The 14564-nt window shown below is 39.0% G+C and overlaps 1 protein-coding gene across 2 annotated transcripts in view; it reads left to right on the forward strand.

Moving 5' to 3' along the window:
- Positions 1-14564, forward strand: part of sdk1a (sidekick cell adhesion molecule 1a) — a 781818-nt gene that overhangs the window by 601615 nt on the left and 165639 nt on the right. For both annotated transcript variants that reach the window (XM_059979483.1, XM_059979484.1), the window contains exon 20: positions 5371-5469. In XM_059979483.1, the coding sequence (XP_059835466.1) occupies positions 5371-5469 (99 nt within the window). The remainder of the gene's footprint in view (positions 1-5370; positions 5470-14564) is intronic.

A 14564-nucleotide genomic window follows, 5' to 3' on the forward strand; every position in this document is an offset into this window, starting at 1 on the left:
ACACTAATACCTTAATCTCTGATCTTCTTATCTTTCTGTTCACACTGCTGCTGCCATTTACGTATCAGGACGGACTGTTTCACTGGTGTCAATGTTTGTGTACTATTATTTGCCAGAACTTGTGGAACATCCCAGTGATATGCACAGGATTGACATACAATGGCATAGTTTTCCCTATAATTATTTAGCACATCCAGAACGTGGTGTGAACACGTACACTATATCGGGAATGTGATTTAAAATGTACTTTCAAAAACTGTTACCATTCCTGCAGTCACCTGGCAAGTGAGCCTTGTTCTCCAGAACATGTTAGATGCTGAAAGTTCTGTGATGGCTTCCTTCTCGATGGTGAGATCTTTGTTACTTATGATTGCTAGTAAAGAAGAAGATTAAGAAATGTGGCATTCTCCTCCTGCTGGAATGTGAGAATTGTCATAGAAAGAGTTTCAGAAAGTGAAACACTGATAATATTTGATCAGCTTAATCAGTCTGCGGTACCTAGCTATCCCATGCTCCACCTCTGCATCATTAGCAGAGTGAATTGTCAGGAATTGTAGCTTGGCATCAAGAATTATGCATAAGCATTGATGAAGCTTGACAAAACAATGTTTGCTGTTGTCAGTCACAGTTTATCAACTTTGACAACATTTTGCGAATTCTCATTACTCATCCCATGAAAATAGTGTAGCTTCATTGGGAATGCATGTAATGCTCTCTACTACATCTCCTTAAGAGAGAATTTACATTTATATAAAACCTTTCACATTTTCAGGCAATCCAAAAGCACCTTCAGAAAATCCAAGATCATTTTGGAGTCAAGCTGAGCAACTGTTGTCACCTACACAAATGTATTCTATATCTTAGAAGAGAAACAAATATTATTTCTAGGCTTGGGCTGTCGAGAATCATAGAATCAAAGAGTACAAAAATTATTCCTTTAGCCCATCAAATTTGTACATCAATTTTATTTTTATTTTTTTCCACATACTCAATAACTCCCCCATATTCTTCTACTTACCTGCACACCAGGGGCAATTTACTCTGGATAAATAACTACCAACGAGAGTGTTTTTTGGGTGTGGAAGGAAACCAGATCATCGATGAAAACCATAAGGCCACAGCCAAACTCCACACAGACAATACAAGAGGTCAGGAGTTTGCACAGGTCCACTGTTGTGGAGATCAAGTCATTGGATATGTTTAAAGTAGGGGATGATAAGCATGTCAAAGGTTACATTGAGAAAGCAGGAGAATGAGGTTGAGAGGGAAAATAAATCACCCATGTTCAGATGGTAGGGCAGATTGGATGGACTGAATGGCCTAATGCTGCTTCTATGACTTATGGTCTTGTGAAAGTGAGAGACAGCAGTTCTGCTTGCTACACCATTGTGCTGCCTCAAAGGGCTTAATTGTGAAACCCATATACTTCCCTGGCTAAAAAACCTTAACTCATCTACTTCAGTTTTAACTTTGTTCCTTTTTATCATGTAATTCAATAGCTGGTGTAAGTCTCTTCAGACTTCTTCCTGCCATGATCTTTTCTTTCCTTTTCTGCAAATGTAGTGTAACTCTGAAACTAATTCTGGTAAAAGGGTTTGTGTTTTATTCCCTTTGTCTTCAGTTTGTAACTTGGTCACAAAGCACTTTCTTTATCAAACTATACAAAACCAAAGCATTACAGAGCCTAAACCCACTTCCTGGCATTGTACTCCAGCATCTGACCTCCCAGTTTATCTCCGGGCTCAAGGTTGACCCTAAGGGCATTCTGTGACAACCTGACCCAAGGCAATAAAACACATTTTATCCTTTAGATTAAAGCACGTTGTATGTAAATACGTATTTATTATTTCAACAACTGTATTTAATTATTGACATTTAATTAATCTGAACCAAAGAATTTTTCATATTTTTATCAATAACATCTAAGGAATTAAACCTTCTAAAGTTTTTGAATGTTTCTGATGATCAGTTCTGGTCGCCTCACTACAGGAAGGATGTGGAAACCATAGAAAGGGTTCAGAGGAGATTTACAAGGATGTTGCCTGGATTGGGGAGCATGACTTATGAGAATAGGTTGAGTGAACTCGGCCTTTCCTCCTTGGAGTGAAAGAGGATGACAGGTGACCTGATAGAGGTGTATAAGATGAGAGGCATTAATTGTGTGGACAGTCAGAGGCTTTTTCCCAGGGCTGAAGTGGCTAGCACAAGAGGGCATAGTTTTAAGGTGCTTGGAAGTAGGTACAGGAGGAGATGTCGGGGTAAGTTGTTTTTTTTTTTAAAACACGGAGTGGTGAGTGCGTGGAATGGGCTGCCAGTGACAGTGGTGGAGGCAGAAACGATAAAGCTTTTTAGGAGACTCATGGGTAGGTACATAGAGCTTAGAAAAATAGAGAGCTATGGGTAACCTTAAGTAATTTCTAAAGTAAGTACATGCTTGGCACAGCATTGGGGGCCGAAGGGTCTGCATTGTGCTGTAGGTTCTCTATGTTTCTATCAATGAAAGAATAAGAGAGCCTTATACCTGAAGCCTGATTACAACTTGCAGTCTACACCACTGTGGAAAGGCTTCTACATCTCAAGGCCATGATAGAATAAAGCAGCGTCATGGCTAGTGAGGGAGTTGACTGCGTGACAAAGTGTAGGTCCAACACTGTCCCTTTATCTGTAATATTAGATTGGGTAACAAAACTGGCCCATTCCTTGTTGTGATGTCATAACTTAGTCATTTCAGCGAGGGAAATGTATGGGTTCCAAGGTTGGTGGGGAATTGCAGACTCTCATTGAAGAAAACTGCACATCATCTGAAGCCAGTGGTGCATTTGAAGACATAGTCACTTGAGTGAGGTCAATGAACCCTTGTAGTGCCACAGCCAATTAGCATACAGAAAGTAGAATATGTGACAGTACAACCCAGGAACAGGCCCTAAACCCGTGATGTTTCTGCCAACCTCCATGCCAAATCCGCCAGCATGTGATCTGTATCCCTCCATTCGCTGCACGTGCATGGAGCTCTGAACATGCCCCTTAATGAATGTCTACTTATCTCCTCTCTTTGTCTTCTGAATACATGACTGAACGGCACTCTACCCTATCCACCAAAACCTTTAGTGCTCGACTGTACAACCACTTCAATAACCCTCGCTCATGTTCTGCAACTGAATGTCTCCCAGGTCAGACAGAGTTTACAAACTCCCGCCTGCACATGGTGCAGCAATAATACATGCCGGCTGTCTCCCATATGGGCCACTCATGACATTTGCCCCCTGCTAAAGTGATAAACCAATGAACAGTAGTGTAACTAGTGCTAGCCACACTATGAACAGTATATTTCCTCTCAGTTTGCACCAATTATTTAACTAAATTTTCTTTTTTTATTTATATATATATTTCTCAAAGGTTTTAAAAGTACATTTAATGTCAGAGCAATGTATACAGTATATTTCCTGAAATGCTTTTTCTTCACAACTATCCATGAAAACAGAGTGCCCCAAAGATTGAATGGCAGTTAAATGTTAGAACCTCAAAGTAACCCCCCCCCCAGCTCCCCTCCCTCCCCTGCATAAGTGGCAGCAAGTAACGATCCCCCCTCCCCACTCTGGTTTTTAAAAAAGCATCAAGCATGATCAAAGCAACAGCAAAGACACAGACTTGCACTTACAGCAAAGACTACTTGTTCACCGGTATTCGACATACCACAGGTTCTCTCTCTCCCTAATAAGGGAGAAAGAGATGTCTCCGTTTCACAGCGAGAGGGGAGACATAACAAACAGCTTGCTGGTTTACAATGTTAAAAGTCCGTTGCGTCACTTTTTCTGAGCTCTGTGCCCAAAGGTCTCAGGTCCCTGTGCACACGGCAAAGGATCTTCCAGCTCCCATGACACACTGGTCCGGGACTCCGACCTTCGATCTGCCCATCTCCAGAGTCCCGAGATCCTAGGCCTCCACAGGCGAGCCGAACTCTTAGGCCATGCCCTTGGCGTGTCGGGTAACAGCCAGTTCTTTGTGGGTCCCATTCCCGCAAAGAACTGAAGTCAGCATGTAACTCCAGGTCAGGGTCTTCAAAAGAACCCTGAAACGGAAAAAATAGAGATATTAAAATAGAAATAGAGCTGTTTCCGAAGATGCGAGCTAAGAAGTCGCCGTTTAGCGCCATCTTGACTAAGCTCCGCCCTCATTGTGATTTATGGTTTTTATTGCTCTGTATTGCAATGTACTGCTGCTGTAAAACAACAAATTTCACAACATATGCCAGTGATATTAGACCTGATTCTAATTCTCATACAAATATGGTATGGTTGACTTGATCACTTCAAATAAGGGCAGGTTAATTGTGCATCTTAATTAAAGCCTCTTTATATATACAATAGAATTCTGAAAAGGAAATTCACACAAACACAAAATTTGTTTTCTTTAGCATCTTATAAATTTAAGTCATGTGTTTTACATTTTTCCAGTACATTACTTCAGGCATTTTTTTTAACCTGTTAGAGGACACACAGTAGAGACTTGGAATTTGTACTTGCACTCACTGTCTTTAATTGTCACTATGCCTGAAATTTTCAGCTGTATTTTTTCCCAAAAGGTGATTTATCTTTCTGGCTTTTGCTTAATAAAGTGCTTTGTTTTCTTGCCTAGATGGTAGGTTTCAGTCTGTTTGCCATAAGCTGTGCCTGCTGTTTCTGAAATATTATGTGCTTTAACTGACAGTCAAAGGAAACGCGCTTAAAAAGATTTATCTTGCATGTGAGAAAAAGATCCTGGACAAATTACTTTTGCCAAGTGCCCATATTGAATAATTTGTCCTTACCTTAAACCAATCTGGCCATTAAAGTTTAGAAGTTTAATATACAACAGAGAACATGATGTGACTGGCACGCCTGGATCGTGAGCATGTGCATTTTTTTTTTGGTTGACCGAGTTCCTGTCAACTTGCACTATCTGGTTTAGGTAACGTAAACCTTTACTAAATATTTAAAGGTAATAACTATTCTTGACAATGTTTTGTATTGTTGTACTGCAATTTATCTCTGTGTGGTTGCAATTTATCAATTTGACACTTGTCTGATGCAGTAAATAGGATGTTCCTTTGGCACACATGCTGTGCCTTCAGCAGTGATTTGATGTCACCCCAGGGTCAGTGCTGAAGTGCTTACTGGGTTGCATTAAATGTCCAACTGAGATAAGCAATGCAAGGGCGGTATTTTCTCCCCCACTTGAAATTGTCTCATGATTTCAGAGTATACGTGTAACCCCTTGAATTTGTGGGTTGTGTGATCAGATGTTCTTCAGTGTTTTTTTTCTGAAATAACCGAGTGCTACATTAGATTTGCCCATCACTGTCTTTAACTGTCTTCTTTTACATTTTCACAGGACCAGGACCCATAGGGCACTTGATGTTTTCTGAAATCCTTGATACCTCTTTGAAAGTCAGCTGGCAAGAACCACAGGAGAAAAACGGGATCCTCACAGGTAGAAAAATGTTCCGATTCACCTTTTATTAAAACTGCCACAGAGTCGTAGAGGTACTCAGCGCAGAAACACGCTCTTCAGTCTCCTCGTCCATACTGATCAAGTTGCCAACCTGAGCTCGTCCCACTTGCCTGCATTTAGCCCACATCCCCCCTCATCCTTCACCATCCATGAACCAGTCCAAATGTATTTTAAATGCTGCAATTGGACGCAATGCTGCCTGTTCCTTTAGCGGCTCCTTCCACAAACCCACCACCCTCAGTGTGGAAAAGTTGCCCCTCAAGCCCTTTCATCTTAAAATGATGCCCTCCTCTACCCTCTGAAAAAGACTATGGCAACTTCCCCTTGCACAAGCCCCTCGTGGTTTTATATGCCTCAATAAGGTCAACAACACCACCTCGACTTCAGGGAAAACAGCACTGCCTTTCCAATCTCTACTTGTAACTTAAGCCATTCAGTCTCGATATCATCCTTGTGAATTTATATGATTGTTGTGAAACTTTGCTGCATCTATTCCAGCTAAATGACATCCTTCTTGCTGGCCAGAACTGCACAACAGCGTCGTGTACAGCAGCATGTTTTTTTTTAATTTTAAAGAACTGGCTACAGAATAGAAGTCAGGCTGCCAGCCCAGAAAATTGGGCATCAGACAACAAGCTGTGGACTAAATCCAATTCTTCTTTGTAGTTTTCCTCCTACAGCAGTGCTCATGGTTTCTCCTATCAGACAGCAACATATCAGTGGGATTCCTGCTAAAGATCCATATCCCAGCATAACCCTCAATGATTGTTTAGTTTCCCACAAACCCCATTTTCCTATCTTTCCCAGCTAGACCAGACCTCTTTCCTCCCACTGCTCCTGCCCATTAGTCCACTCTTTACTACAGCAGGGAGATGAGGTAAGAAAATTAAATTGTCATATTCAATCTGTTATCATCTCTACAGAAGAGATCAGGCATTGCAAATTTGCATGCAAAACTAGAAGGCATAACATCATTCCTGACTGAATTAAGAAATGAAAGCAAATACTAATTTAGATGAAACAGGATCTAACAACTCAGTAGGTTAGCAATTAATCATCCAGTTACAATGCTCTTTATAATTTAATAAAGTGTTAACACTTTATAAACCAGTGAAACTGGTTGAAATTGGTGAAGTATTTAAATGAAAGTGAATATTAATAGCAAACTTAAAATATAAAACATGAGAGCCAGATCAGGATTGTGAAATCAGGAATTGATTGTCCAGAGGATTCTTTATAAATAAGAGCAGGCAGGACATCCACTGTGGGGGAAAAGAAAGCTCTGCATATATGAACAGCAGGAAGTCATGTGCAAACAGCGGAGGTCGGCAGGTATAAGAACAGAAACTGGTTTCTGTTTAAAAACCTTTCAACATCTTCATATTACAAATAGCACTAGTATTTTTTTCTTCTCCTTGCACATTGTTGGTACTGGCCTGAATTGTGCTTACCTTTTGCCAGCAGTTTGAAAGAGAACCAGCTGGATGTTTTTTCGCAACTCATTGGGTTTGTAATTCCCACTTCTGTGTTCTGAAGCAAGAAATGCATTGGAGCTTGAATGTTAGCAGCTCCAAACTCTCGCTCCACCCCTATAATCACCAGGGGCAGTTCCCCATCATCTTCAACTTCAGTATCTAATTAAACTCCCTTCATTTGTGTGGAGCTGCTGATCTTCACTAAATATGTAGGTTTACCTATGCTTCTTCGTTTGCTTTCTTTATTTCTCTCCTTTTTTAGATAGACTACTATTACATTATTATTTCATATGTTTTACAAAGAATAATTTTTAAAGTCTTAATCATTGAAATCAATTACTGGAGATAGGTCCTTAACAACATGAGCTATAGTCTAAGAGTAAGGTCTCAGTTTCTACCATCTGAGGACTAATTGCTACCACTGATGACACCATATCATGTTCTTCAGATGTGGAGAGCTCCAGAAGGCTGTTCTAACAATGAAAGTAGAGCAGGAATGTATTTGAGAAACAGGCAGTGCTAAGTAGGATGTGGACCATTAATTATTTAGAGTTACAAAGAAAATGGAAGGTTAATCTGAAACACAGGAGATTCTGTAGATGCTGGAAATTTTGAACAACACACACAAAGTGCTGGAGGAACTCAGCAAGTCAGGCAGCATCTATGTACAGGAATAAACAGTTGATGTTTCAGACTGAGATCATTCTTCAGGAAGTTCCTCCAGCATTTTGTGTGTGTAGTGGGTTAGTATTCTAGCTCACCTTATTCTGCAACATTTTCTATCTCCTGTTTTCCTCCCTTTTCTTATTCTCCAGCAAAAGCAGAGTATAACATATCCAGGCAATCCTACCCCTCACCCTCTGTTTCAAAGAGGTTTCCTTTGTCCGATCTATCCTTTCCATCACCTTTTCTGCAACTTTAGCTACTGTTTAACCCTCTTCCCGAGCTTTGATGAAAGGTCTTCAGCCTGAATCATTAGCTCTACTCTCGTTTCCATAGATACTGCCTGCCCTGCTGAGTGTTTCCAGCATCTTCTGTGGTCATCTTCTCCACCAACTCCCAGTCTGTTGAAAATGTTTGGGGAAGATATTCATTCAAAGTGCAACTTCCATAATCAATGCTTTCAGACATTTTACGTGACATTCAAAGTTCAAAGTACATATTATGAAAGTGCATATACAGTGGCCTGGAAAAGTTTGGGCACCCCGGTCAAAATTTCTGTTACTGTGAATAGTTAAGTGAGTAGAAGATGAACTGATCTCCAAAATTCATAAAGTTAAAGATGAAACATTTTTTTCAACATTTTAAGCAAAATTAGTGTATTATTTTTGTTTTGTACAATTTTAGAGTGGGGAAAAAAAGGAAAGGAGCACCATGCAAAAGTTTGGGCAGCCCAAGAGATTTGAGCTCTCAGATAACTTTTATCAAAGTCGCAGACCTTAATTATCTTGTTAAGTCTTTGGCTTGTTCACAGTCATCGTTAGGAAAGACCAGGTGATGCAAATTTCAAAGTTTTATAAATACACTGACTCCTCAAACCTTGAGCCATTGGCTTCTCTAAGCAGCTGCCTAGCACTCTGAAAATTAAAATAAATTATGCCTACAAAACAGGAGAAGGCTGTAAGAAGATAGCAAAGTGTTTTCAGGTAGCCGTTTCCTTAGTTCGTAATGTAATTAAGAAGTGGCAGTTAACAGGAACGGTGGAGGTCAAGTTGAGGTCTGGAAGACCAAGAAAACTTTCCGAGAGAACTGCGCATAGGATTGCTGTAAAGGCAGATCAAAACCCCTGTTTGACTGCAAAACACCTTAAGGAAGATTTAGCAGACTCTGGAGTGGTGGTGCACTGTTCTACTGTGCAGCGACACCTGCACAAATATGACCTTCATGGAAGAGTCATCAGAAGAAAACCTTTCCTGCATCCTCACCACAAAATTCAGCGGCAGAAGTTTGCAAAGGAACATCTAATGCAGTTTGGAAACAAGTCCTGTGGACTGCTAAAGTTAAAATAGAATTTTTTGGCTGCAATGAGCAAAGGTATGTCTGGAGAAAAAAGGGTGCAGAATTTCATGAAAAGAACACCTCTCCAACTGTTAAGCACGGGTGTGGATCAATCATGCTTTGGGCTTGTGTTGCAGCCAGTGGCACAGGGAACATTTCACTGGTAGAGGGAAGAATTAATTCAATTAAATACCAGCAAATTCTGAAAGTAAACATCACACCATCTGTAAAAAAGCTGAAGATGAAAAGAGGACGGCTTCTACAACAGGATAATGATCCTAAACGCACCTCAAAATCCACAATGGACTACCTCAAGAGGCGCAAACTGAAGGTTTTGCCATGTCCCTCACAGTCCCCCGACCTAAACATCATTGAAAATCTGTGGATAGACCTCAAAAGAGCAGTGCATGCATGATGGCCCAAGAATCTCACAGAACTAGAAGCCTTTTGCAAGGAAGAATGGGCGAAAATCCTCCAAACAAAAATTGAAAGACTCCTAACTGGCTACAGAAAGCGTTTACAAGCTGTGATACTTGCCAAAGGGGGTGTTACTAAGTACTGAGCATGTAGGGTGCCCAAACTTTTGCTTTGGGCCCTTTTTCCTTTTTTGTTATTTTGAAACTGTAAAAGATGGAAATAAAAAGTAATCTTGCTTAAAATATTAAAGAAATGTGTCATCTTTAACTTGCAAACACGAGGAAATCTGCAGATGCTGGAAATTCAAAGAACAACACACACAAAATGCTGGTGGAACACAGCAGGCCAGGCAGCATCTATAGGGAGAAGTGCTGTCGTCCTGATGAAGGGTCTCGGCCCGAAACGTCGACAGCGCTTCTCCCTATAGATGCTGCCTGGCCTGCTGTGTTCTACCAGCATTTTGTGTGTGTTGTTGTTCATCTTTAACTTTATGCCTTTTGGAAATCAGGTCATCTTTTACTCGCTTAGCTATTCACAGTAACAGAAGTTTTGACCAGGGCGCCCAAACTTTTGCATGTCACTGTATGTCACCATATACAACCCTGAGATTAATTTTCTGTGGGCATACTCTACAAATCTATAGAATAATATCTGTAACGGAATCTATGAAAGACTGTCCAACTAGGGTGCTCAGTCAGAGTGCAGATGGCCACAAACTGTGCAAATGCAAAAAGAAGAAACAATAATATAAATAAACAATAAATATCAAGAACGTGAGATGAAGAGTCCTTGAAAGAGTATCTGTTGGTTGTGGGAATGACTCAGTGATGGGACGAGTGAAGTTATCTCCTCTGGTTCAGGAGCCTGATGGTTAAGGGGTAATAACTTTCTGAACCTGGTAGTGCAAGTCCTAATGCTCCTGTACCTTCTGGATGACAGCAGTGAGCAGAGAGCGTGTCCTGGATGCTGCAGGCGCCAATGATGGATGCTGCTTTCCTATGACAGTTCTTCATGTAGTTATGCTCAGTGGGTGGGAAGGCTCAACCTGTGATGAACTGGGCTGCATCCACTATTTGTTGTAGGATTTTCCATTCAGCCCTTAAATGTCAGCAGATGCCTCCTCATACGTGGAGTATCAATTGCTAGACCAATCAATATTTTAGCTCTTGATGAGCGCCAAACAGATGTTGCCGTTGAAGATTACTTCGTGCCATCTTGTCTCAGTGACGGAAACTGTTCCCTGCTACTGTTCACAAGTGAGTGAAGTACTGGTGGAAAATACTTGATTTTGTCATAATCTCACAGATTGCAACCGCTGTGGATTCAATTGTATGAAATAATAACTTCCTAGCAAAGATCATAAACACAAGAGATTCTTCAGATGCTATGTGTTACTTCTGACAAAGGTTTTGATCAGCAGAAGAATGAAAGACTTTTTATCAGAAAGGATTAAGAGATGATTACATCGTGGTTTGTAAACCAGTGAAAGGATAGGAAACTGTAAAATAGTGGACATGTTTCTAGCGGTTTGAGGGACTGAAACAAGGCAGAGATACACAAAAGATCAAATGATATTTGAAACATAGAGCATTACAAGATTTTTTACACAGGACATTGTAAAGGTGATCTATCTAATATTGGAGTTGGTAACTGAAATCATTAACTGTACCAGTGTTAAAAAAAGGTCGTATAATTTATGGACAGAAGGGAAAACGAAGTGATTTGGAACATGAGCCAGCATTTGGGATTAGGAGTCTTGTTCAGAAGATGATATGCACCGATGCACAAAATTTTGTTGAGTAGCCTGCTTCAATATTGTAATTGATCTGGGTCTAGTAAGTGCACAATCCACTGTATTCAATATTCCATTAGACCTTGAGTGAATTATCACATTTTTTGGTAAACTGTAATGAATTGGTCACCTGTTCTATACGCTGCAGTTTTTGTTAATGGAAATAGCTTATCAGATAGCTGTTCAGTTCCAATGAATATTTCAATTCCAATCATATTGCAACTAATCCCTTCAATGTACTCATCAAAATTGAAATACAGACAGCTTCTTTGAGCAAGTGGGCTTACAATAAAATGGAAGTGTTAAGATATTGACTAATGTTTATGTGTGTTATCCAATTGTTTTGGTTATCAATAACCAAAATCGGGGTATGTATGTATGTATTTATTTATTTATTTATTTATTTATTTATCTGTCTGTCTGTCTGCCTGTCTATTTATTTATTTATTTATTTATTTATTGGGATTTAGTTTCCCCAGCATTTTGTGTGTGTTGAGTGGGATTTATGAGATGGATCATGAAGTTTGGGATTTTCTTTTCTTCTAAGCCTTATGTATTAATGATGCGTTCTCCTGAGCCCCATATCCAAAAACAGCTGGGTTTTGTTTTCGTTGGTACATATGTAGCCTGCATGCAACATAGGTCACACAGCTTTTGATCCCTTTTTGCCTGAGACGTTCTGTCTTCCGCACTCTCTATCGCACCTCCGACAAACCACACAATCCTTTGTACAGAAAGGAATCCTGAGACATTCAGCATTTTAGAAATGGAATCTCAAGGCCTGCTGTGATCACATAGTTACTACACATTTTCAATCACTGAAGAATTTTTAGGTTATTGGCTGTTCAGATTTCTGAAATAGGGACATAATTTTCTGTTTTTTTTAATTCAAGACCAATTCCTACCACAACATATTAAAGAACAGGATTATAGTCTGTTTCATGAGTATTGACAGTGAGAATTATGATATGACAAACATAATATTGAACAGTACTTTAGAAAGCAAGTATTACTTTCAAGATAACAGTTGTTTCTACCTTCACTTTTAACATTTCATGCCTCAAAAATCTATTGGCTATCTGTTTCACAAATCTTATCATATCACCAATCAACTTAACCACACTGCCACATAAATCATGCCTGCTACATAAGCCTTTAAGTATCAGACAGAGAACAATTGTCAATAACTCCATTATGTTAAACAGAAACCAAATATCATGTCAGGATTTGAGATTACACAAAATCTTTTGCAGACCTATGGAACCTTAAAATCTGCTTCCACGATGATATGTGAAAATTCACCCAGCTGCTAATTTGTAGTGCACGCTCAAAAATATTTATGGTTGTATCATCACCATATGGACTGTAGGGTTTCAACAACAAATACCTTCTTGAGGACATTCTGGCATGTACCATCAGTGCTGGTGTTATAAGTGACATTTTCATCACAAGAATGAATAGTTTTTTAAAAAGTGCACTGTGTTGTACAACACAAGGATTATTATGATTGCAGACAAAGATGAATCTAATGCTTTTCCTTATCCAGATATCTGAATCGAAATTCTACTACCAAGCATTTTTGATTCCGATAATACAGGTGTCCCCCGCTTTACGAAATTTCGCTTTACGCCACTTTACTTTTACAAAAGACCTACATTAGTACCTGTTTTCGCTAACCGAAAGAAATCCTAAGAGGATTTTCGCTTTTACGAAAAAAGGTGCTCGCTTTAAACACTGAGAAAGACTACCATGACAGTGAAGCCTTGCGCGGGCAGGTGAGTGCACATTCGTGTACGTGCCGATTTTTTTCTACAAATCGGTTTTGGCTAAATCTTCCTGATTCTGGTAAGAGAAACTACACTGTACATACATTATTCCTACTTTATATAGGCTTTGTACTTATCATATCATTCCTGCTTTTACTATATGTTAGTGTTATTTTAGGTTTTATGTGCTATTTGGTAGGTTATTTCGTGGGTCTGGGAATGCTCAAAAATGGTGATTGTTTCTTCGCTTTACTCCATTTCAGCTTACAAAAGGTTTCATAGAAATGCTGTACTTTCTGATAGCGGGGAAAACCTGTAATAGTAACTTATTTACAGAGTGGTTTTCATACAGACGACGTAGCTCAAGGTGCTTTACAAGGAGATCAAGTGCAAACATGAAAATAAAAGACAATAACAGATGAATATAAAAGACAAAAAGATGTTACATGAAAGCAAGGTTAAATAAATAGTTTTGAAAGTGTCAGCTGAATCTGCATCTTCTACAGTTTTAGGTAATGAATTCTACCGTTTAGGAGCGTGGTTCAATAAAGCTGACCTGACAATCAACTTCTCAGGGAGATTGTTTAAATTTAAGAGGCCAGCAGAAGAAGTCCTGAGAGCTGAAACTATATTATAAAACAAAAGTGATTATGTGATATACTCTGGTCTCAAACCATTAAGAGCTTTAAAAACAAATAAGAAGACTTTAAAATCAATTCCAACAGATACAGAATGCCAATGCAGAGTAGCTAGTATGGGAGTGATATGCTCCCTCATTCTAGTTTTGGTTAAAAGGTTAGCAGTGGCATTCTGAATGAGTTGAGGTTTGTCAATAGATTGCTTTGGAAGGTCAGTAAGAAGTGCATTGCAGTAATCTAGTCTATTTGATATAAAGGTGTGAATTAGTTTTTCAGCATCATTGCAGGACAGAAACAGAAGTACTTATGTAAGATTTCTTAAGAGTAGAAATGCTGTTCAGGTCACCTTCTTTATGTGAAATTTAAAATTCAAACCAAGGCTTGTTACTTCTGATTTTACAAGAGGAGCCAATTTTGTACTTTAGATAGTTTTGTAGCAGTCAAGATCCCTGTTCACAGACCTTGTTAAAGAAAAACCTTGTTTTTAAAATTTAAATTTCAAATCCATCCATGTCCGCACCACTCCCTGTTTCTGGTATCTCTTCCAGTCCTGTAACATTCAGCTATCTACACCCTCCCAATTTGACCTCTTTTGTATCAGTACATCTAATTCTCTTTCATTGCAAAACTGTAACGATTGGAATTTTCTCCCAAAACCATTCTAGTTTGTCACCCCTTCCTGCTCTCCTTTGGGACTTGCATTAGTTGTGTATTCTAATATTTGATTGAGTTTCAAATTTATTTGCTGATGTAATTATGAAACCCCGTAAGTAATTTTATCATATTAAAGGTGTTTCTAGATTAGAAGTTGCAGTTAAATCTATTTTTTAAAAATTATATTTTGGAAACTAATAAGATAAAGATCAGTCAATTTCAGACATGATAATTTGCTGTCATTCAAGCCTTATTGATACTACTTGTTAATTAAATATGTTTATATTTTAATGAATGCAATTTTAATAATTGTTTTTATTGATTGTACATAACC

This window comes from Hypanus sabinus, chromosome 9 (assembly GCF_030144855.1).
Source record: "Hypanus sabinus isolate sHypSab1 chromosome 9, sHypSab1.hap1, whole genome shotgun sequence".
In the NCBI taxonomy this organism is placed as follows: Eukaryota; Metazoa; Chordata; class Chondrichthyes; order Myliobatiformes; family Dasyatidae; genus Hypanus; species Hypanus sabinus.